At 36.3% G+C, this 26469-nt stretch overlaps 1 protein-coding gene across 14 annotated transcripts in view; it reads right to left on the reverse strand.

Moving 5' to 3' along the window:
- The window catches only part of LOC127949407 (NACHT, LRR and PYD domains-containing protein 3), a 156056-nt gene that overhangs the window by 69074 nt on the left and 60513 nt on the right, over window positions 1-26469 (reverse strand). For 2 of the 14 annotated variants that reach the window (XM_052546627.1, XM_052546632.1), the window contains 4 exons: window positions 26203-26376; window positions 25803-25955; window positions 25303-25349; window positions 24099-25203 (listed from right to left, as the gene is read on the reverse strand). The exons of 4 other annotated variants lie outside the window; for them this stretch is intronic. In XM_052546627.1, the coding sequence (XP_052402587.1) occupies window positions 24674-25203; window positions 25303-25349; window positions 25803-25955; window positions 26203-26376 (904 nt within the window). In that variant the 3' untranslated portion in view covers window positions 24099-24673. Of the gene's footprint in view, window positions 1-7184; window positions 8213-8326; window positions 8374-13073; window positions 13248-13361; window positions 13536-13622; window positions 15486-20569; window positions 20754-21264; window positions 21407-24098; window positions 25204-25302; window positions 25350-25802; window positions 25956-26202; window positions 26377-26469 lie in introns of those variants that run through there. 8 more of the 14 variants (XM_052546636.1, XM_052546628.1, XM_052546633.1 and 5 more) reach the window with 7 other exon arrangements.

Raw genomic sequence — 26469 nt, forward strand, 5'->3', positions numbered from 1 at the left:
TTAATAGTTGGTGATTTTAATATCCATGTCGATAATGAAAAAGATGTATTGGGATCAGCATTTATAGACATTCTGAACTCTATTGGTGTTAGACAACACGTTTCAGGACCTACTCATTGTCGAAATCATACTCTAGATTTAATACTGTCACATGGAATTGATGTTGATAGTGTTGAAATTATTCAGCCAAGTGATGATATCTCAGATCATTATTTAGTTCTGTGTAAACTTCATATAGCCAAAATTGTAAATTCTACTTCTTGTTACAAGTATCGAAGAACCATCACTTCTACCACAAAAGACTGCTTTTTAAGTTATCTTCCTGATGTATCCGAATTCCTTAGCATATCCAAAACCTCAGAACAACTTGATGATGTAACAGAAACTATGGACTCTCTCTTTTCTAGCACTTTAAATACAGTTGCTCCTTTACGCTTAAGAAAGGTTAAGGAAAACAGTTTGACACCATGGTATAATGAGCATACTCGCACCCTAAAGAGAGCAGCCCGAAAAATGGAGCGCAGCTGGAGGAAAACAAAACTAGAGGTATTTCGTATTGCTTGGCGGGAAAGTAGCATATCCTACCGAAAAGCATTAAAAACTGCTAGATCTGATTACTTTTCTTCTCTTTTAGAAGAAAACAAACATAACCCCAGGTATTTATTCAATACAGTGGCTAAATTAACGAAAAATAAAGCCTCAACAAGTGTTGACATTTCCCAACACCACAGCAGTAATGACTTTATGAACTACTTTACTTCTAAAATCGATACTATTAGAGAAAAAATTGCAACCATTCAGCCGTCAGCTACAGTTTCGCATCAGACAGTGCACTATAGACCCCCTGAGGAACAGTTCCACTCATTCTCTACTATAGGAGAGGAAGAATTGTATAAACTTGTTAAATCATCTAAACTTACAACATGTATGTTAGACCCTATACCATCTAAGCTCTTAAAAGAGGTGCTTCCAGAAGTCATAGGTCCTCTTCTGACTATTATTAATTCCTCATTGTTATTAGGACATGTCCCCAAAACCTTCAAACTGGCTGTTATTAAGCCTCTCATAAAAAAGCCACAACTTGACCCCAGAGAACTAGTTAATTATAGACCAATCTCGAATCTCCCTTTTCTGTCCAAGATACTAGAAAAGGTGGTATCCTCACAATTATATTCCTTCTTAGAGAAAAATGGTATATGTGAGGATTTCCAGTCAGGATTTAGACCGTATCATAGTACTGAAACTGCTCTCCTTAGAGTTACAAATGATCTGCTCTTATCATCTGATCGTGGGTGTATCTCTCTATTAGTTTTATTGGATCTTAGTGCTGCGTTTGACACAATTGACCACAACATTCTTTTGCATAGACTTGAACACTTTGTTGGCATCAGTGGAAGTGCATTAGCATGGTTTAAATCGTACTTATATGATCGCCATCAGTTCGTAGCTGTGAATGAAGATGTATCATATCGATCACAAGTGCAGTATGGAGTACCTCAAGGCTCAGTTCTAGGGCCGCTACTCTTCACGCTTTATATGTTACCCTTGGGAGATATCATCAGGAAACATGGTGTTAGCTTTCACTGTTATGCTGATGATACGCAGCTCTATATTTCCTCGCAGCCCGGTGAAACACACCAATTTGAAAAACTAATGGAATGCATAGTCGATATAAAAAATTGGATGACGAGTAATTTCTTACTGCTAAATTCAGAAAAAACAGAGGTGTTAATCATAATCAAAAATATATCTAAATTACGGCCTATGCTCTCAATGTCAAATGCAGAAATGTTAATCCATGCATTTATGACTTCAAGGTTAGACTACTGTAATGCTTTATTGGGTGGTTGTTCTGCACGCTTGGTAAACAAACTACAGCTAGTCCAAAATGCAGCAGCAAGAGTTCTTACTAGAACCAGGAAGTATGACCATATTAGCCCGGTCCTGTCCACACTGCACTGGCTCCCTATCAAACATCGTATAGATTTTAAAATATTGCTTATTACTTATAAAGCCCTGAATGGTTTAGCACCTCAGTATTTGAATGAGCTCCTTTTACATTATACTCCTCTACGTCCGCTACGTTCTCAAAACTCAGGCAATTTGATAATACCTAGAATATCAAAATCAACTGCGGGCGGCAGATCCTTTTCCTATTTGGCGCCTAAACTCTGGAATAACCTACCTAACATTGTTCGAGAGGCAGACACACTCTTGCAGTTTAAATCTAGATTAAAGACCCATCTCTTTAACCTGGCATACACATAACATACTAATATGCTTTTAATATCCAAATCCGTTAAAGGATTTTTAGGCTGCATTAATTAGGTAAACTGGAACCGGAACACTTCACATAACGCCGTACTTTCTACATCATTAGAAGAATGGCATCTACGCTAATATTTGTCTGTTTCTCTCTTGTTCCGAGGTCACCGTGGCCACCAGATCCAGTCTGTGTCCAGATCAGAGGGTCACTGCAGTCACCCGGATCCAGTACGTATCCAGACCAGATGGTGGATCAGCACCTAGAAAGGACCTCTACTGCCCTGAAAGACAGCGGAGACCAGGACAACTAGAGCCCCAGATACAGATCCCCTGTAAAGACCTTGTCTCAGAGGACCACCAGGACAAGACCACAGGAAACAGATGATTCTTCTGCACAATCTGACTTTGCTGCAGCCTGGAATTGAACTACTGGTTTCGTCTGGTCAGAGGAGAACTGGCCCCCCAACTGAGCCTGGTTTCTCCCAAGGTTTTTTTCTCCATTCTGTCACCGATGGAGTTTCGGTTCCTTGCCGCTGTCGCCTCTGGCTTGCTTAGTTGGGGTCACTTCATCTACAGCGATATCGTTGACTTGATTGCAAATTAAAACAGACACTATTTCAACTGAACAGAGATGACATCAATGAATTCAATGATGAACTGTCTTTAACTATCATTTTGCATTATTGAGACACTGTTTTCCAAATGAATGTTGTTCAGTGCTTTGGCGCAATGTATTTTGTTTAAAGCACTATATAAATAAAGGTGATTGATTGATTGACTACAGCTCTAGCGTGAAGCACACCGATGTAGCCGTACTGGGTTGTACATTACAATTAACTCAAACGATCTATTGGGAATTTTAATAATTAATCAGGAATATGATATATATATATATATATATATATATATATATATATACACACAGTGCCCTCCACAATTACTGGCACCCCTGTTTAAGATGTGGTCGTGGACTTCTAAGAATTCTACTTTTTTTTTAAACAACATAGAACCCAAATGCAAAAAAGAGAGAAAAATCCAACCTTTTATTTAAGTAAAAAATTACACATTTAAGAAAAAAAAAAAAAAAAACTTGAAATCATGTGTCCCACAATTATGGCACCCCTGATGTTAATACTTTGTGCAACCCCATTTTGCCAACAAGACAGCCCTTAATCTCCGCCTATAACATTTCACAAGATTGGAGAAAACAGAGAGAGGGATCTTTGACCATTCTTCTTTGTAGATCATAGAGTGTCCTGGGTCCTCTCTTATGCACTTCTCTTTAGCTCGCCCCACAGGTTTTTGATTGGGTTGAGGTCTGGGGACTGAGATGGCCATGGGAGGACCTTGAGTTTGTGACTCCTGAACCATTTTTGTGTAGATTTTGCCACATGTTTTGGATCATTATCCTGCTGAAAGACCCAATGACGACCCATCTTTACTTTTCTGGCAGAGGCCATCAGGTTTTTATTTAAAATGTCCTGGTAGTTCAAAGCGTCCATAATGCCATTCACCCTAACAAGGTTCCCAGGGCCTTTGGAAGAGAAAAAGCCCCGCAGCATCACAGATCCTCCACCATACTTCAGGGTGGGCATGAGGTACTTTTCGGCATACTTTTGTTTTTCGCCAGACCCACTTAGAGTGTTTGTTGCCAAAAAGCTCAATCTTAGTCTCATCTGACCAAAACACACGATCCCAGTTGAAGTCCCAGTGCCGCTTAGCAAACTCCAGACGTTTACGTTCATGAGTGTTCGTGAGAAAGGCCTTTTCCTTGCATGCCTCCCAAACAGCTTGTTGGCATGTAGAGAGCGTCTGATGGTTGTTTTGGAGACTTTGTGACCCCAAGATGCCACTCTTTGATGCAATTCTGTGACAGTGAGCTTAGGATTTTTTTTACTTCTCTTACCATCCTCCTCACTGTGCGTTGTGGCAAGATAAACTTGGGACCTCTGCCAGCCTTGTTTGTCACTGTTCCAGTTGTTTTAAACTTCTTAATGATTCCTCTGACTGTAGATACGGGCAAGTTAAGGTGAGTGGCTATTTTCTTGTAGCCATTGCCTGAATTATGAAGGTCGTCACACATCTGCCTTACTTGAATGCTGTGTTCTCTTGTCTTTGCCATGTTGACAAATGGGTAAGAGAATTAGGCCTCTGTGTCACGTCATATTTATACCCCAGGTCATGATTTACTAATTAAAAGTTCCTAGATACCCTGACCAACTTTAGCAACTACAGAAAAAAAAAAAAAAAAAAAAAAAATATATATATATATATATATATATATATATATATATATATATATATATATATATATATATATATATATATATATATATATATCAATTAAAATTTTCAGCGGAATTGTTAGGGGTGCCAATAATTGTGGGATACATGGTTTCAAGTTTTTGTTTTTTTTTTACCACCAAAGTAATGTACTTAAATAAAAGGTTAGATTATTTTCTTTTTTTGCATTTGGCTTCTATGTTGTTTAAAAAAAAGGATAATTTTTTAGAAGTCCACAACCATATCTTAAACAGGGGTGCCAATAATTGTGGAGGGCACTATATATATATATATATATATATATATATATATATATATATATATATATATATATATATATATATATCATATGACAGTTACATTAAAATTACTGAAGATGAAAAATAGGTCAATTGTATATATCAATAACTCATTACAAGGTACTGTAATTTACTCATTAATATCAATTTTCCATTCTTCATATGAATTATAGTGATATTTCTTACTTCGAATTACCGCAAATCAAACAGTGGTTTGTCAGTTTCAATAAAGTTTTCACTTCTTATAATTCAAGGAGAAATAGTTTCTGGCCATGAAAACATTCTCCTATATCATTATGAAATTTAGGTTACTGAAAAGTAACGAACTTGTAGCTAAGATCAAACATTTCATTGACTCGTGATGTGAGCATTTTAGACCGAAGCAATCATTAATATATATTGGGTTTTAATAATTGAACTAATAATACATCAAACTACGATTTACACAGAGTAAATATGCGTACGACAATACAGACAGTAAACTTTGTACAAGACATAACGGAATCCAAATGAGGGAGAGAGAGAGGTGAGAGAATAGGCGCGATCACAGAATAATCGCTCAGCAGATATAAAATTAAGGTTTTAATCACTGATAAGCAAAAAGTGAATAAATGACAAGATTTCCCGTTATGGGTGAACTTTACATAGTTCACATCTCAAGAACAACATTTCTGAGACATCTTAACTTTTGCCTCATCTCATATAACATGAAACATTTATGCTACAGAAAATATATTTTCCTTAAAGCATTTCACTATTCCCATATTTATGACTTTTCACAGATTGTTTTACAGATTGACAAAAATATAACCTCACACAACTTTGCAGACAACATCAGGAGTAAGGTTAAAGATGACATCAAACAACAGAGATACAATGACCAGTATGAGATTTATGCAGCTGATGACCATGGCACATCTCACCTGTCTGTCATCGCAGAAAATGGGAGTGCAGTGGCTGTCACCAGTAGTATCAATGAATAGTAAGAAAAATATCAAAAGGACAAAGGGATGTGTTTCTTAATCATAGGATGGTTTCTTAAGCAGTGGGCTTACCCGAGCCTGCTTGAATGCTGAGGGAAATGTACCAGAGTGAGGTCCAGTTGGTTGCCTGATTAGTGAGTCGCTGTAGTAGACAATCGCTTGAGATCAAATGAGGCGAGCAGTGTTGAAGTCAGCAGTTTGATAGGAGCACATCCAACACCTCCGAGAAGTTTCCCATTTGAATTGGATGACATTTATATTGGTGCACACTGGTTAAAAAGGCTAACAAATCAACCAAATCATGTTCACTCGAAGCCTAGTGTGTTTTGTAGAAGTTTCTGTGATGGGTAAGTTTAGGGGTAGGGTTAGAGGGCATAGAAAATATAATTAACCTGATAAAAAAAATCAATAGACATCTATGCAATGTCCTCACTAATAATGAAACAAATGCATGTGTGTTTGTATCTTACCTTGCAGTGGTTTAGTTTGTCCTAAATTAAGTATAAACTGTTCTTCATGCATATCCGTTGTCTCTCACTCCCGGCTCATGCTGTAATCACACACTAAATCATAGTTGTCTGAATGTACAATCAGCTAAATAAATATTGTAATCTGCATCTCTCAGTCCTAACTCATAAATATAATGATATAGCATGACAGAGAGTGACCATGTATAAAGATTTATTGAAGAAAACCAGTATCCCAGTATTAAACTGTGCAGCTTTCATAATAAAGAGACATTTACACCTGATCTGATGCTTAAAAGTAACTTTCCCTTCCAACCTCATCAAATAAGCTTGATTCAATAATTATTAATTTGGATATTTAATTTAGATGTTACTATGCACATTTTAGATTATGGCTTTAGCTAACATAATTCATTACATAAAACTCAATCATGTTTAAAAAAAATGGCAATAAAACTTATTCAGAAATGCATAGTATCCGTGTTGCACATAACTCATTTAACAATTATTTTAACTATGATATTGAACAAAGAGAAAACGCTGATCTACAATCCAGCAGGATGAAACTGAGTCTGTGGATCCTCTGATACAGTGACATCTACAAGAGCTTGAAAAAGATCACACCAAATGAATAGCCCAGAGTGTTTCTACAGAACAGCTTTGATCATGAGAATTAAAATAAATATAAACTAAGACTGTTGAGAGCTCAAATAAAACCAAATCCCATGCAATTATGGTGCAAAAGTGAAGAGCCAACACAGCAAATAAAAACTTTATGACTCAAAGGTAAAAACACTCCTATACAGGTTTGACCAAATGTTAAGTTAATTCTACTCAATTTAACAATATGATTTCCATAATAGTTACATTGACAATGTGACAGAAAGTCCAACCAATCACATCTTTTATTTGCACTTGTGGAAGTAATTCCACATTAAAGGGAAGTTATTGCTCATTAAAGTAAAACCTTGTTGATACACTGAATGATACTGAAATCCAGAATATCTTGCAACTTCAAATTCACAGCACTCTGCATTTAATTAGCTATTTGATTATTAATATCCATGTAAACTGTATGTCAAATTTGATTAATACATTTTCGTGCAATGGTGACTTTCTGAAAAGTGGGATTCTTTGGTAATTATGACTATATATTACAATAAAAATCTTAAGTATTGGAAATGCAACTACTCATAACTGCAACTTTGTATCTCACACTGTAAACTTGTATTACAAGCTGACTTCATCTTACAATTGCAAATCTATTTCTCGTACTTCTGACTATTAAATGACACAATATCAAGAAAGTTGCAATTGTAAGATATAAAATAGCAATAACTTTTTCTTTTCTTTCCTGTGTGTCTGTGGTTCTTAACAATAGGTTGTTAAATCTGACACAGAGACACAGAAGATTCAAGATAAACCCCAAATCCAGCGTAGAGGGGTTCAGTGAAAGTGGTGTTGAATGTGTATATGTGTGTGAGTGTGTGTGTGTCATAGACGCTGTAGAAGGACAGAGTGCCTGCCGACACATCTACATACACTCCTACTCTATTAGAGCGGGCTGAAGGGCCAATTACATCAGTTCTGTTGTTATTGTACCAGACAGTATAATTAATATCAGAACAATACATACTCCAGGACTTTTCATTGAGTCCAAACCAACATTCAATCCCACCTTTCCTGCTGATTCCTTTATATGTCACTGCTACATGACCAGAGCCGCTCCATTCAACCTCCCAGTAACAGCGTCCAGTCAGACTCTCTTTACACATGACCAGCCACTGTTGTGCAAATCTGTCTGGATGATCAGGATACGGCTGATGATCTTTCACACATGTTGTTTTTTTGTAGTCTTCAGACAGGATGAGTTGACTGTGTGCTGTGATTGGATCCAGTGTGAGATCACAGGCATCTGAACACAAGAAGAGTGATAAAAATCATCTATGGCATCGTTAAATATACAGAGGTGTGTCATGTTTTTGTTTAGTTTTTTTGAGAGAGAGAGAGAGAGAGAGAGAGAACCTACATTTTCTCAGTCCTGGTTTGATTCTGAAATGTCCTCCAAAGTCCAAACTAACAGGGACAAAAAAAGACATACAAACAAAAAAGATTTAATATGAAGGCAGATTGTTAAAACTACTTGTTGAATTAGATTTGTAGCTTTTCTGTTATCATTTCTCTCCATTGTGTCGTTCCAACCCCTCCAGATTATCAGATTCATCTTCCAAACAAAAATAAAGATTGTGTCCATTGTTTCAAGGTCCAAAAAGGACATAAAGGCATTATAAAAGTAATTCATACGATTTAAGCGGTTTAATCCAAGCCTCATGAAAAGACACAATCACTTTACATGATGAATACACATAATGTTTTTATTCAAATTTTATTTTATGAACATTTGATCAAAACACACATAATGTGAGTAGTGTGCATGAACTATAGTAAGCACATAGTCTAACTGTGTGTACTTTTTGATTTCATTAATTTCATTTAAGTTTGTTATCCTGTATATTTAAGATCCTGTGTTTACTGTGTTGGTCTGTCAGTAGTTAGATGTACAGTCATGCCCACAAATATTGGCACCCTTGGCAAATATGATCAAAAAAGGCTGTGAAAATTAATCTGCATTGTTAATCCTTTTGTTTTTTTATTTAAACAATTCACAAGAATGTATCCTTTCATTGGATAATAAGGATTTAAATGGAGGGGAAATATCATTATGAAATTAATGTTTTTCTCAAATACTCGTTGGACACAATTATTGGCACCCCTAGAAATTCTTATGAGTAAAATATCTCTGAAGTATGTTACCATTCATATTCACAATTTTGAGCACTCCAGCATGATTATAAACATGAAACTATCCAGCCATTGCTTCCTGTTTCACATAAATATAAAGAGGAGGGAAGACGAAGCCCAAATTCCCTTAATCATCCATCACAATCAGAAAACCAAAGAATATATTTCTGATGTGCAGCAAAAGATGATTGAGCTTCACAAATTGGTGAAGTGGCTTTAAGAAAAGAGCTAGAGCAGTGACAATTCCCATTTCCACCATCAGGACAATAATTAAGAATTTCTAATCCACAGAAAATGTTAGAAAACTGCATGGAAAAGGTTGTGTGTCTATATCATCCTAATGCATGGTGAGGAGGTCAGTTTGAGTGGCTAAAGACTCTCCAAGGATCAGAGCTGGAGAATTGCAGAACAAACTAAAGCATATTCAGTTATCAGACACGACTGGAACTTCAAATGGAACTGGCTTCTATGATCAGATGAAACTAAAAATTAGCTTTTTAGCAGCAAACACTCAAGATGGGTTTGGTGAAAACAGGGATAAAAAATACAGTGTTAATTTTGACACAAAATTTTAATTTAGTTTTAGTCTTAGTCTTTTGACTATAATTCTTTTTAGTTTTAGTCAAGTTTTAGTCATCTGATTTTTTTTAATTTTAGTCTTATTTTAGTCGACTAAAATTGCTTGGTATTTTAGTCGACTAAAATTGCTTGGTATTTTAGTCGACTAAAATTGCTTGGTATTTTAGTCGACTAAAATTGCTTGGTATTTTAGTCGACTAAAATTGCTTGGTATTTTAATCGACTAAAATAAGACTAAAATCAATAACAGACTTACTAGACAATTTTTTACAGCTGGTATAGGAAACAAACTTAACCAAAATATATAAAACACAAATTCAACTTTATTTCAACACAACTGTGTCTTTATTTCGATTCAAAAGCTTTTATGCAGCAACAAACACTGTCATGATAATGTAAACAATAACTAGCTGCCAATTGACCATCAACAAAAGAAAAATAAAGTTAGGTCCAGGACCTTAAAGCTTACAGCTGAGCTGAACAATAAGTGCATACATTTAAAGTAAATATTTAATAAGTTGGGTGGATAAAAAAAGTAACAAGATTTTATAAGGTATTCATTTGTCTAGCAATATTGTATGTTTTAAATACTACAATATTGCTAGATTAGTATGTATAATGATAGGATTTGAACATTCACGTTTCACATTACTAATATAGAAATATTTGTGATATTGTCAACAAGTAGAACATTATAAAATATACTAAATATTGGTATTAATCAAATGTATGTATCATAATATTACGTATTAGTATTGTGCTCTCATCTAACTTGAAGAAGGGGCTATTTTACAGTACTTTTCAGTTCGTAATATTTAATGCTACAACATCTACGCACTGCAGTCTTCCAATTTTGCTTAGCTTAATAAACAAAAGAACATCGTTGTGAAATTACATTTGAGAAAATATCCGGGTGGCTCGTCTGTGAATGTCTTTTCAAATTTGTTGTGTTCTTGCCACGAATGAGCGCTCCGCATGCTTTACGCTTTGTTTTGTTTAGTTCGTCGTCAAACGTGAAGTGAGCTGTGGACATTTTGTCGCTTTTTTAGACATCACCTCTTCGAATGCCGACTTCCCGGGAGCTCATTTAAAAACTGAAAACCTTCGCTTCACGTCTCAATAAGTCAGGCTCGGATTGGTTCTCTTCTCTCATGCAGTCTCGCCTGTTCCGTTTTGCCGGTTCTTTTGCTCATTCCTCGCATTTCTCCCGTTTGCGGATTTGATTTTCGTCACAGTCTATTTTCGTCTCGTCCTTTATTCGTTGACGATAATGTCAATCAATTTAGTCATAGTTTTAGTCTCCATCAGTGCCTTCTATTTTAGTTTTCGTTTCTTTTTCGTCCGCAAAAATATATTTGTGACGAAAATAATGACGAAAATATTTAGTCAACGAAATTAACACTGAAAAAATACCCCATGTGTACAATGAAATATACTGCTCTATTTTTGATGTTATGGGCCTATATTTCTGCTGGAGGTCCTGGACATCTTGTTTAGACACATGGCATCATGGATTCTATTAAATACCAACAGATAAAAAATCAAAAAGTGACTGACTCTGTTAGAAATCTTATAATGGGCCATGTTTGGATCATTCAACCGTACAATAATCCAAACACAAACCTCAAAAACAACACAGAAGTGGGTCACTGAGCTCAAAACCAAGCTTCTGCTATAGCCATTCCAGTCCTCTGACCTGAACCCTGTAAAACCCGACAAGTAACTTAACTCAAACCGTTTGAGTAAACAGATATCCTTAAAAACCTGACAAACTGATTGCCTTAAACCATTTAAGTACTTTGAACTTAATTCAGTTGAGTTCACTGAAAGAAGATTTACATTGCAATTAAATAATGAAGTGATTAATAAAACAAATAATTGAGTGATAACTGAGCATTAGTGATGAACAGCTGCTGTTAAACAGAATTAGAGAAGAAAAGAGAGAAAGGAACTACAGCTGACTTCAAACACAGCCTCACTCAAACCTGACAAGTTATGTTAACTCAAACCATTTGAGGAAACTGATTGCCTTAAACCATTTAAGTTTTAAAACTAACAGTTATAAATACTCTTTACTTAATTCAGTTGAGTTCAGAAAAGAAGCTATACATTGCAATTAAGTAATTAATTGATTAACTAAGTGCTGATTGAGAATTAGTGATGAACAGCTGCTGCTAACAAACAGAATCACTGAAGAAAAGAGAAACACAAGAACTACTACAACTGACTTCAGACACAGACTTAGATGAAATCAACTGAAATAAAATACATGAAATCTCTCAAGATCTGATTAAACAACCCCACAAACAGCATCACCAGCTCCACTTATTAATAACCAGACTGACTTTATTTCTGTCAGACGTCTACAGAAGATCTTATTGAGAATGAACTAAGGTTTAGATGTTGATTCATTGTTTCATTTGAAGTAACCATGTTAGAGATCAGTGTTTGCTTTAGTTGGGCTCTTGACCCTTGACTTCTGTCTTAGTCTTTTCTCTGGCTGTTATAACCGTGTGTTTCTAAAACACATTTGTTGTAACTCAATAGCCCAGAAGAAATGCCATCAGGTGTTAACCTGTACCTAGGTGTAGATTGTTATACTTTATATTGGTGATGATAATCATCAATTATTGATCTGTATGGCGTCTAATCTCTGATGAAATAAGTGTTGTGTAATTAGTAGAAGTGACACCAAGAGCCAGTGATTCTGTGATAATCAGTTAATATAAAAATGACTTTCTAAACTTTTGTACACATACATTTTTCTTCTATGCCAGTAATTGGTCAAACACGGACATCAATAATCAGAATATGAACCTCTACAATGGTGACGAAAAAAACATGCTGCAATGCATGCTGGGTACTATTGTAGTACAAAACTCATGCATGGCTCCCAGCATGCTCTGCAGTGATTCTGGATGACGGAATGGTCTCTGATCTCTTGTCAGGTGTTCTTTAACCTCATCAGGCATTATTGGAGACAGTTTTAAGCTATTAAACTGGCAAATGGAGGTTTAAAAATTAATTCAATAAAAGCGTGTCCTTAATTGTGGCCATAATGATATTTCCCCTCCGTTTTAATAAAAAAATCAAAAGGATTAACAATGCAGATTAATTTTCACAGCCTTATTTGGTCATATTTGCCAAGGGTGCCAATATTTGTGGGCATGACTGTATAATGTTTGTTAGATGTTAGATGTTTGTGTTCCTGCCATGCATATTCCTTGGTTCCTGATGGTTTTGTTCATTAAATCATTCTGCACTTAGATCCTTGTCTGCACCTTCCTTCATGGGTCCCTTTTTAAAAGTCTTCTCTAAGCAAGCTGCACAAATTCCCTCTTAGGTAACCCAGATCACATACAGATACACATATGAGTCATAACTGCCCCACATACTTGAGTATCTGCAGTTTATAATTTGGATCCTCCAGTTTGTGTTTGAGTAGTTGTACTCCCGATGGTCCTGGGTGATTGTAGCTCAGATCTAGCTCCCTCAGGTGTGAGGGGTTTGAACTCAGAGCTGAAGACAAATAACCACAGCCTTCCTCTGTCACCATACAGCCAGACAACCTACAGACACACACATTAAGATCAACTACAGACACACACAGTCAGATCATCTACAGAAACCCATCAACATTACGACGGGCTGTCTGTACATCATCTCGTATATGTTCGTAATACCTCAGTATCTCCAGTTGACAGTTGGCATTTTTTAGACCATCAGAGATCAGCTTCACTCCTAAATCCTGCAGGTCATTGTTACTCAGATCCAGATGTCTCAGGACACAGTTTGAGGATTGTAGGGCTGATGCCACAATTGTACAGGACTGAGCAGTGACATTACAGCAAGCAAGACTGAAAGAGAGCAGAACACATGATAACTAATATCAGCTTATTTTTGTAAATTCAAATGAAATGATTGAGACATGAGAAAACACTTACAGCGCTTTTCTGCAGTTGATCACAGCTGGTATGAGTCTTCTTCTTCCCTTATCTGATGTGTTGTATTTCTTGAGGTCCAGCTCATCCAGTGGCTCCTCTGACATCTGAAGCATGTAGGCGATTGTTGAGCAGTGAGCAGGAGAGAGTTTCTTCTCTGAGTGTTTGTCTGATTTCACAAACTCCTGAATCTCTCTGGACAGACTCTGATCTTTCACTTCCAGCAGACAGAGGAACAGATTGATGGATCTTTCAGTGGAGAGTTCATGTCCATCTTTGATCTTCTCTTTAATGTACCGTGTGGTTCTCCTGATGCTCTCTGAGCTGTTCTCTGTGTGTGTCAGTAGATCCTGTAAGAGTCTCTGATTGGACTCCAGTGAGACGCCCAGCAGGAACCGCAGGAACAGATCCAAATGTCCAATTTTACTCTCAAGAGCTTTATCTACTGCATCTCTATGCAGATTGTGCATCACATCACTAAACTGCAATGTATCAATATGCATAATTACATAATAGTAAAATGCATAGAAAGCAGAGAGAAACTCCTGAACGCTCAGATGAATGAAGCTGTAGACTTTCCTCTGATGAATCACAGATTCCTCCTTAAAGATCTCAGTGCAAATCCCAGAATACACTGAGGCATCAGTGATGTCTATGCCGCTCTCAATCAGGTCCTCCTCATAGAACATCACATTACCCTTCATCAGCTGTTTGAAAGCCACTTCAGCAAGTTTCACAATCACTTCTCTGTTGGACTGCAGGAGTTTCTCTGGATCTCTCTCTTCATACTTCTGCGTCCTCATGTTGATCTGAATCAGCAGGAAGTGGATGTACATTTCAGTCAGAGTTTGAGGGATTTCTGCACTCAGATCTTCTTCCAGTAGCTTCTGAAGCACAGTGGATGAGATCCAGCAGAAGACGGGGATGTGGCACATGATGTTGAGGCTTCTTGCTCTTCTGATGTGTGAGATGATTCTGCTGGCTTGATGCTGGTCACTGATTCTCTTCCTGAAATATTCCTCCTTCTGAGGCTCAGTGAATCCCTGAATTTCTGTCAGACGGTGGATGTATTTGGAAGGGATCTGATTGGCTGCTGCTGGTCTGGAGGTGATCCAGATGAGAGCAGAGGGAAGCAGCTCTCCTTTCATGAGCTTTGACATCAACACAGCCACTGAAGGAGTCTCAGTCACATCACAAACTTTCTGATCACCTGAAAACATCAGTTGGATTCTGCTTTCATCCAGACCATCAAAGATGAACACAACTTTACACTCCTCATAAATCTGTGAGTCCAGATCTTGAAGTTCAGGATGAAAGTCCAGCAGAAGTCTGTGAAGACTGTACTGATGATCTTGGATCAAGTTCAGCTCTCGAAATGGAAGCACAAACATGAAATCTACATCCTGATTGGCTTTTCCCTCGGCCCAGTCCAGAATGAACTTCTGCACAGAGACGGTTTTTCCGATTCCAGCGATGCCTTTAGTAAGAACAGTCTTGATCTGCTCTTTCTCCTCAGATCCTGCTTCAGCGGAGGCTTTAAAGATGTCATTGCAGTCGATTTCAGTGTCTTGTGAGTGTTGTGTTCTGGCTGTTTTCTCCATCTGTAAAACCTCATGTTCTTCATTCACTCCTTCTCTCTCTCCCTCTATGATGTAGAGCTGTGTGTAGATCCTGTTCAGGAGGGTTTCATTCTCCTGGAATTTCTTTCCCTCAAATAATCTCTCATACTTGTTCTTCATGCTGGTTTTATGCTTGTCTTTGACTCTCTGCAGGTTTCCAGTCTCCAGTGTGTGTTTCTGTAGGTGTGCTTCAGTTTTGTCCTCCATGATGTGGGTCTGATAGTGGGATGCAGAGGACGGCACAGATCTGATCACAACATACAAAAGACACAAACAAACATCAACTAAATTTAAGCTTAAAAAAATGTCAAACAGCATTATAATTTAAAGATAGTAAAATCAATTTCAATTTAAAGGTTGAGAAAGACTGGAACAACCTAATATGCATGGGGTAGATCATTCCACAGTTTCTGACCCACCACAATGGACTGATCGGATATCCAAATTAAAAGCAGAACAAAATTAATAGTAATCTATAATTTGTTTATAATTATCTGAAATTGGAGTCAGATTAAGCACAGAGCTGGCTAAAAGTTAAACAATTTAAAGTAAAATGGATACAGAATATTTTCACCCATTCCAGTGGATTCAGTCACAGGCCATTGGGTGGTCTTTACAATGGTCTATACATCTCTTGTGTACTTAAGGAACCTACCAGTCTTTAAATACTTAAACAGTTATGAATAATTTATTTCATTCTTGCATTACACATATGATGTAACTACACTGTAAAAAATAAGTGTAATTTTAAATGTAAAATTTTGTAAAAACGCTACGGAAAAAAAATGATAATAGGTTAACAGTAAGTTCCCGTACTATATACAGGGAAAAACTGTAAAAGATCTAACAAAGCATTTAATGTAAATTTACAGTAAAATTCTGTTAATTATACAGCTTTTAGAAGTAAAAAAATAACAAATCAATGTATAATTTACAGTCTAAAACTGTAAACTGATATTCCCAGAATTCCCTGCGTGACACTCCACGTTTGAAAGTATTTTGTTTAAATAATCATGTTTTTAAATAGTTCCTGTTATCAGTTATGTACATTTGAGCTTTATGTTACATCTTCTGTTGCTTAATGAAAGTTTTTTGCATTATTTAAGTATCACGTGTGTTACCATGATGGTGTTTTGTGTTTCCATAAATGTGCACCTTCTATATGTTAATATATACTTCTGCTTGTGGTGAAGCTACTTGTGATGAGCTTTGATACTTCATGTGGCTTTCTCTTATACAGTACCATCTTTATTATTATGGTGGTTGTCAGTATTTTCAAGGTACAAAACAGATTTCATTTTGTGTGTTGTTGAATTTACTGGTTTATATTCACATTTTCTTGTTTGTAAATTACAGCTTTATATTGTAAAATTAACAGTTTTTGACGTAAATGTGTTTACAGTTTTCTGTATTTTTACAAAATTATTCTGGCAACCACAGCTGCCAAAAAGTTTTTGTAAAAACAACAAGAAATGTTTTACAGTGTAGATGCACAATTATTTAATGCCAAATGAGGACAGACTCCCACAGCTCTGACTTCTTCTCAATGCTTTTTTCTTCACTGTCTAAACATTTACAGTAGGTCCTGTTTACACTGGATATTATTATGCAAATTCAGATGGGATATTGTTAAATACAGATGTAAACTAGGTTGTGAGCAGGGCTCCAGACCGGTTCAAGGAACGAAAACGGAAACCGGAAAGAACAAAATTTTTACAGGAACAAAAACAGAAACGAAAACTAAATACATTTTAATCGTTTGGAACAGAAACACTTATTTGAAATTACCATTAACCGGTTTATAACGTTATTTTATCATTCACTTTAATATTTTAATTAGACAGTGACAAATCACAATAGAATAGTTGAGCATGTGACGATGAAGCATTGAGCGTGAGTAAAAATGCCGCGCAGCAGTCATAGGCAGTCCATTTCTCCTGATTAGATTTGTCTTTAACCACAAAGTTGGCTACCCATCAAATTTTCAGAGGTATGCTTAAATAAGACATGCTTAGAAACATTAAGATTAGCTTTACGTAGTAATGAAAACTGTTATGGTTTCTTTTCTGTAATTAATGTGAGCTAATTTTTAGAACGTAAAAAAGTCCAAATTGGCCTATTAACTTATACCACTGTCAATGACTTTTTTTTAGATGGGTTGCCACGAAGACAATACTTTTCGGCAGTATTTCTCCTATGAAAAATCGGCTAACAAACCTGTCTGCAATATTGAGGGATGCAGGGCAGAAATAGGTGGCAATCACGGAGGAAAACTTGCAGAGGCATATTCAGCGTAAACATCCAGCAGAGTATGCTATTTCAAGCAGCATTAAAAGATCAGCATCTACAGCAGATGGACAGACAACCCTCGACGTGGTCATAGTGAAAAAGCCAAAGACAACAGACCTGCATATTCAAATGAATCCTGATGTTCTAAAAGTTGCATGCCTAGAACTAGTAACTGTCAACGGGAGACCACCATTAACATTAATGGAAGACACCGGCTTCAGAAAAACTGTCAAGCCAATACAAGAGGCTATAGGAAATTAGCTTGCCATCAACTCATCAAATATCCATGATATGGTGCCAAATTTTGCTCAGGTGGGAAGGGAAAAGCTCAAGAATGAGTTAAAGGGAAGGTTACTAATGCTTACTAATGCTTATGGTTGTCTGTTTGCAAGATGGCTGATGTTGATCGAGCACTCGGGTCTTTTCCACTTTTCCCGCACACTTCCTCTGAATAAACACATTATCTTGTTAGCGAAAAGTAGCTGTAGGCTATATTAGGGGTAAAATTGTTGTGAAAAACGGCGGAAAGGCAGCGGGTCAATAAACGTGTACGTGACTCAAAAGTTAAATGTGTATTTACAACACACTCTTCCAAGCGAGGTCGTTTTTATTCCTGTCTTGTGTCATATAGCTCTGGTTGACTGCTCACTGACAACATCAGTCATTCCTCCATGTTGAATGAGTGACTCCGGAGCAGGCTCCTGATTGGTTAACGTGGTGCGAATTGACGTCAAAGTTCAAAAATTTGTGTGGCAGACGCGAATAAGTGCACAAAAAGCACCATTCGCGCCAGATGCTCAATTCACTCAATGACGTCAGATAATGGAGCTAAAATGTTAAAGGTAGTGTCTTTACTATCTGATATGCAAGAGGAGACCCCATCTGAAGTGAATGAAATTGATCCCACGGGCTGCAATCCAGGGCGAAACTACTGATTTGGTAATTGAACTTTAACTCTGAAATATCGAGAAATGTATTGCGCAGTGTGAGGTGCTCGGCTCATACCCTGCAGTTAGCAGTTGATGACGCATTAAAAGAGAAACGGTCATCCAATTTGATTTCTAAAGCGAGAAGTGTTGCAAAAAAGTTGCGCACACAAAATGTTGTCCCTCTTCTTAAGAGAATGGGGCACAAAAGGGCAGTTGTTGACTGTCCAACGCTCTGGCATTCTACACATGATATGCTGGAGCAGCTTTTAGAGCTCAGGAATTTTTGTGAGGACATGTCACCGAATATTAAAGAAGTGCATTTAGGTGAGAGTGAATGGAAGGCAATATCCAGCTTGGTGCGTGCACTGAAACCAGCGAAAACTGCTACGGAAAGCCTCCTATCCGACCAGCTCACAGCGGGTGACTTCTACGGTGTTTGGCTTCAGTGTGTACTGTGTAACCAACAGAGTTGACAATCCCTTTGCAAAACACCTTGTTCAGTGTCTCAAATCATGACAAACAGCACTCTTTGACAATGACGCTTTTGTGGCTGCTTTACTTCTTGATCCTAGATATAGATTTTTTTTTCTTAGGTTATTATTCTATAATTATTCTTATTAAATTGTAGAATTGTTATTGTGGTTTTATTTTACAATGTTATATTACATTAAATGGTCAAGCTTAATTAGCTAACTGAATTTGATTCTGTAATGCAAGGATGTGTCGCGTTGGGTTTTAAGCATTATAGCCTACTTTGAAATTAGCAGTTGATGGTGCATTAAAAGAACAATGGTTATCCAGTTAAATTTTTTTAATTCATTTAATTTCTAAAACAAGTAGTGTTGCAAGAAGGTTATGTACACAGAACGTTATCACTATTCTGAAAAGAAGACCTTTGATTGTTCAGTACGAACAGTTCAGTAAAATGGGTCAATACTTTTCCAGGTGTTTATGCTTTATAATTAATGGAGATACATTTCTGTTGTGGTTTAACCATGTTATGCATTAAATGTTTAAGTGTGCTAGACTATGTTATTTTTGAGTGAAAATGAGTCTGATTATACACTTGTTTAAAGTGTATGTAAATGAAAAATAACATTATTAACCCTTGTTTTTTTACAAATTAAACCAGTTTAGGAACTGTAATGTTTAATGAGGGACGTAGGAACGGAAACGTTATAATACCAGTTCTGTTCGGAATGAACAGACTGAATTTTTTTCCATTTTTAAACCTGGTTTTGAGAATGTCCACTTTTGACCACTTCAAGAGATAGCCAAAAACACATTTGATCAGATGTGTTTGATCTGCCGCAAAAGACCAAGTCCAACTCCCCATCTACTGATAATGACTGTGCAACAAGATGTTAAATTGCTTTAGTCAAATTTGTTGTTTTCCTTATATTTTTCAGTCACATCCTTTGATATGTAAGTTGTGTGAGCTCATTTTATCCTTTAGACTGAAAAATATGAAAATGCTTAAATACATACAGCATTATCTGTTTGCTAACAACAGCACAATAATTAAAACTGATAACATTAGTGTGTAGAGACATTTAAACCTCCCAAAGTTGTACTGATGAAATTAAGAGTATCCCCCTAATAGACCCTCCCCTCAAATAAATCAGCTAAGAAGTGGTCATAAGAGGACAAGAGAGGCAGACAAATACACCAGGTGTGAACAGGAATGTGTTTCTGTTGTTTACTTGTGATCCAATTTACCAAATACATATTGGCCCCACTCTTCAGGAACCACCTCCCAAGATATTTTAGATTTCTGTCTTGTCTGCCTATTTAACATGAGACGTACAGCATTTTGGGATATGGGTCTCTTGCACTGGAATTAAGAAACATTTAATTTGGGCATTTCTCTTTAGACAATAAGATACCTTTCTGATAAGCTGCTTTTAAACAGTATGTACTGTTTTGTGAAAACAACTATTTTCTTTCTTCTTATTATTTTATTTACTAATTCTGTACCTAGCTACTATTTGTCTATCAATTTCTTGTCCCAAATACCAGCTAGTGTTGCACTGAGTAGCTTGACTGCATTAGAAATTGTTTTGAATAAAAGCATCTGCCAAATGCATACATGTAAATCGTTCTCTTATTTTACCTGAGGTCAGAGGTCACTGCTCCATCACTGAAATTATTGGGGTTGGGCATGGACTGATCACTCTTCAATGACACACAGCTGGGTCCTGCGCCATACTCTTCTTTCTTCTCCTTCCTCTCCTCGCAGTGACTCATTTTCCAGCTGTGTTCTCCACCTCTTTCTCCTGATTTAAGACCTTTATATGCTAATTATCGTCAACAGGACATCAACAAATTTGCAGTAAAACTGGCAAATATACATTTTAACTTTCAGACACGAAGTAAGACAGAAATTTGCAGCTCACTCCAAACTATTATATTAGTTAATATATTTTTTAAAGCTATTCAAGAATTTCGAATTAGAATCATCTGATACGCTTAATTGTTCAACCACATTAACGCAGATCTCTGATATTGGAATCTCAGGACTAATAAATTACTGAGTTACAATAGATGTAAAGACAAAAACATAATTAGTTCTCTCTTGATCAATTAAACCAAAAGTCCTGCTCCTCCTCCTTTTTTTAAAACAACGTTACGCCATGCATTCAGTCTAAATATTTAATCAACTGATCAGTCTTACTACGTTTCCATTTTAGTAACTACGTTTGCACACACTGTGAATGTTCTGGTTTGGAAGAAAGCGGAGAAACCTAAATGGCAGATAAGTTCCTGTATAGCCTGCATTACAACATAAATAATAACTTCTAAACTTACCACAGAATACAGTCTTCGGATTTAAACACACAGGGTTAGTTTCGTTTCAGATCTTTTCCGTGTGTGACTTTGGGGCGTGTTCCACTCGACAGTTAGTACGCTGCGAAGTGGACGTCATAGCAAGAGGGTCGCGGCCGCCATGTTGGTCCGGGCAACACTTTCCCGAAAAATTACGTCACCTCTATAGGGGCGAGTGGAGCTCCACTCAAGATCGGAAATACATAACCGCCACCATACTTTCGTTTTGTATTGTTAATTGTTATGTACATGTATAAAGGGTGCTTTGCAAGTTATGTCACCTCTTCGTACTAATGTTAATGTTCGTACTATGTTAATATGTTCTGTACTTTTATCTTTGTTACTTTTACCTAGTAGAAATAAAAATAATAATTATATATATATATATATATATATATATTTATATATATATATATATATATATATATATATATATATATATATATATATATATATATATATATATATAATTATTATTATTATTATGTATATATTGTAATCTTTTAGCAATTTGCACAACAGACATCAACAATCCATATTTTGAGGGCTTCTGCCTTTTGTTCATGTTTGTTTTACCAATGAACAACTGCCAATGTAACATTCCATACATTTTAGAAAGTTAACCTTATGTTTGTGATATTTAACAGTGAAAAATAAATGAAATATTAAATAAATTATTAAAATAATAACTCAACCAGAATTTTGTTTTGAATTTTGTATTTTAAGCAAAATAACAACATATACAAACAAACCACAGTAGAATAATGAATAATAATTTCCACAATTTAGCAGTTTTAATTGTTTTTGAGTAGTAATAATAATAATAATAATAATAATAGTAATAATAATAAACACATCTTTCACTACACTGAAAACAGATGAACTACAAGTGACCATAATTGTTACAGTAAAAACACAATGTGTTTAAACTAAATTATAATAGTTATAGAAACTTTTAGGAAAACAGAGAAGACAGGTTTACAGTTGGAGAATTTGTTTGGAATATTTTCGTTTGTGGGGTCGGAGTCATAATACCCGAATATAATGTTTTTCATATGTACTGAGAAGCCAGGCAAAATCTTACACTTGACAAACACACCAATATCATCCCAAAGTTTCTGAATGCAGTGACATGACCGAAATAAGTGTACAGTTTCTACAGAACTCGAACAAAAAGAGCATGTAAGATCAATGTCAGATTAAATCTGTGTATAAACTTCTTTACAGGGTAGAACCTGTGTATGAGCTTAAAATAAATTTATTTCACTTTGTCTGTGAAAAATATTTTTGTGGTGGAGACCAGAATTAATCAGCACGAGAGCTTTCCAATATGCGCTCCACTGAGTGACATCTGTACTTCCAGGTCAGACAGCACCTGTCCATCAGAAGCTCACTATCCAATCAGAGTAGATCACTGTGACTGTTAAGCCCACCCCCACGAGAAATCTGTGTCAAAACACCAAACGAAAAACTGCGAACCGCAGGAGAAATCTGTGGCAATGCATTAAGAATCCAAATTATCTAAACTAACAGAGTTTGCTAAAAATGTAAAAGATTGGATGACCAATAATTTTCTCTTATTAAATTCGGATAAGACACAGATAGTAATTACTGGACCAAAAAAACAGTACACAGAATCTTGTAGATTACAATTTGCAACTAGACGGATACACTGTTAATTACATGCTACAGTATACAAAAATATGTGCCCATTACCTGAGTATAAGGGGTTTGAGCCTTCAGGACTGGTTGTGAGGAAGGAAGGTGGCAAGGCAGTACATGTAGCGTTTAGCGTAGCCAGAAAAACCTCATCCAGTGTGGATAAGTGGTATAATTAACTATCACAGGAGCAGGTGATTGCAGTTCCAGCTGCAAGGGCATCGCTCAGTTCAGCCTCTTCAGTTTTATTTTTGATTTCCCCCAGTGTTTTCCCATGACAACCCACATGCCAAATGATTCATTGAGGTTCATTAGTCTTCATTTGGTGCATTAATTTGTTGTGATCTTATAAATTGAACCATATAGGGTGTTCTCCTTCATCACATATCAATACTGAACACATTCTCATCATATCTAATGAAAAAACAGTCCCTCTCAGGAATAAATATGTCATTGTTTTTCACCTCCTTTTCATGCAGCTAAATTATCAACATATGTTTACACATTGTATGTTTTCAAAGGGAAACAATGCATAGAAAGAACACAGCAATACTGAGATGTTGCACCTTCATAGACCAAACAGCAGTGATCTCTATGTGCTCTCTTCCACTTTCTTGAATCCCTCAGCGTTAACCCCATAAGTGCAAAAGAAATATAAAATAGATCATTACAACCATATACAGTTACACTGCAGCACTACAGTACTATAGTCAATAATACATGTCAAATCTAATTATTTTTAATCAAGTTAGTTGAAATAACGTCAGGAAGACAACACTGTGACAGTTTGCTATCATAGAATGCAATAACAGAAACTTGCTTCAAAATGAAATTTTAGCAGAACCTCTGAATCAGATGCAGGAGGCCATTCACCATCTTTTGCATCTTGAAACAAATGTAATAAATTCCTCCATAGTTGTATTTGAATCAAAGCCATATACAACAGGATGAAACTGCATGTGGCCTGCTGAAGCAATGATGGCATCTACAGTAGCATTTATATAAGATCACAACAAATTAATGCACCAAATGAAGAATAATGAACCTCCACTGACTCTAACACAACAAGAGATGATGCTGATGCAGTAGAGTACAGGTCAAACCCCTCAAACCATTCAGAAAAGAAGTGACAAAAATCAAACAGCAAAACGATTAAATTAAGTTTTACAATTTTATTTGTTATGAATAAATAAACAGCTCTATTTCCTCATTTGACACTTCATTACAATTGTCTCCCCTGTCAAACAAAAAGTGTGAGTCTGTGATACAATTGTGAATTTTCTTTTAGTTGCACTTATGGAAGTTGTCCTCTATAGCTTGATGAAGGGGACCCTAATGCACTGAACACAACTTTTTTTTTCTCACAGTTTTTAGTCAAACACAGCCAAGAAAATCCTACAGCTTCAAACTCACAGTACTCTATATTTAATTGATGACTATTGATATCCATGTGTACTGTACATATATCATTTTATCCATTCATTTTCTTTTAATTGTGACATAACTGCAACTTTATATTACAATCTGACTTCATCTCACAACCCAACTTCATACATTACAATGTGACTACAGTTTACATTTGCAGCTTCATGTCTTGCAATTGTGACTATGTCATAATTGTGAGACAGAAAGTTGCCAATGCAAAATATACAATTGCAAATACCTTTAAATTGTTTTTCTCTGATGTGAAAATGGGCTTCTGTATGTGTCTGTGTTTCTTCACAAGGAGTTTTCAAATCTGACACAAAGACACTGAAGATTCAGGATAAACCCTAAATCCAGCGTAGAGGGGTTCAGTGAAAGTGGTGTTGAATGTGTATATGTGTGTGAATGTGTGTGTGTCAGAGACACTGTAGAAGGACAGAGTGCCAGCCGACACATCTACATACACTCCTACTCTATTAGAGCGGGCTGAAGGGCCAATTACATCAGTGCTATTATTATTGTACCAGACAGTATAAGTCGTATCAGAACAATTCATACTCCAGGACTTTTCATTGAATCCAAAATAACAGTCAATCCCACCTTTCCTGCCGATTCCTTTATATGTAATCGCTACATTACCTGAGCCTTCCCATTTAACCTCCCAGTAACAGCGCCCAGTCAGACTCTCTTTACACAGGATCTGCTCCCGATCATCAAATCTGTCTGGATGATCAGGATACGGCTGATGATCTTTCACAAATGTTGTTTTTTTGTAGTCTTCAGACAGGATGAGTTGAGTGTGTGCTGTGTTTGGATCCAGTGTGAGATCACAGGCATCTGAACACAAGAAGAGATATTACATCATCTATGACATCATAAAATATGCACAGGTGTGTGTGTGTGTGTGTGTGTGTGTGTGTGTATGAGAGGACTTACATTTTCTCAGTCCTGGTCTGATTCTGAAATGTCCCTCATGGTCAAAACTGAAGAGAGACAAAAACATACACACACAAATATATATATATATATATATATATATATATATATATATATATATATATATATATATATATATATATATGTTACAGTATGAAGAAAGACATAAAATAAAAATTTTGTAGTTATTTTGTCTTTCCTCATTAGTCCCTCACTATTCTCACCTTGATCTTGGTTATTGAGTTATTTTATGAATTTAAGCCCCAGTGTTTGCTGTGTTGCTTTGTATATACATGCTTGTTTTCTTGAATCTCACTACACAAAGTTTCATGCCATCTGTTGTGTTCTTTTCACAAGCAACACTCAAACTAAAAAACACAATGCTAATGGGGTGCACAAACTAAAAGGCCTTTGGTCAAGAGGCAAAAAAGTGGTGTGTGGTTTCTGTGTGACCTAAGACCACTCTAAGTTGGCCCAAATTGCGTAACTGCCTGACATACTTGAGTATCTGCAGTTTGTGTTTGAGTAGTTGTACTCCTGATGGTCCTGGGTGATTGTAGCTCAGATCCAGCTCCCTCAGGTGTGAGGGGTTTGAACTCAGAGCTGAAGACAAATAACCACAGCCTTCCTCTGTCACCATACAGCCAGACAACCTATAAACTCACAAAACAGTCTGATAAAAAAAGGGAAACTCATGTCCATCTGTTAATGTATCTAAATCTACAAAAAAATATCCTCATTACAACAATGTTTGAATGTATTCTTTAATGAGAAAATCTAGTCCACCATATTTTTTGCCTTTTGGTTTTTGAAGTAAACAGCACAAAGTGGAACTTATGGAACCCAATCAAACAGTGTTAGTACAACTATTAGTGCTAAAACATCTATTTTTTCCCACACCTCAGTATCTCCAGATGACAGTTTGGACTCTTCAATCCATCAGAGAGCAGCTTCACTCCTGAGTCCTTCAGGTCATTGTTACTCAGATCCAGCTCTCTTAGGACACAGTTTGAGGATTTTAAAGATGAAGCTACAATTTCACAATCCTGAGCAATAGGATTACAGCCTGCAAGACTAAAATAGATTAAAACAAATGAAAAATAAATTATTAACCTCACTGTACAACTGGTTTTTCAATAATATTAGCTTAATTCCTCTAAAAGACAC

This window comes from Carassius gibelio, chromosome B1 (assembly GCF_023724105.1).
Source record: "Carassius gibelio isolate Cgi1373 ecotype wild population from Czech Republic chromosome B1, carGib1.2-hapl.c, whole genome shotgun sequence".
Taxonomy (NCBI): domain Eukaryota; kingdom Metazoa; phylum Chordata; class Actinopteri; order Cypriniformes; family Cyprinidae; genus Carassius; species Carassius gibelio.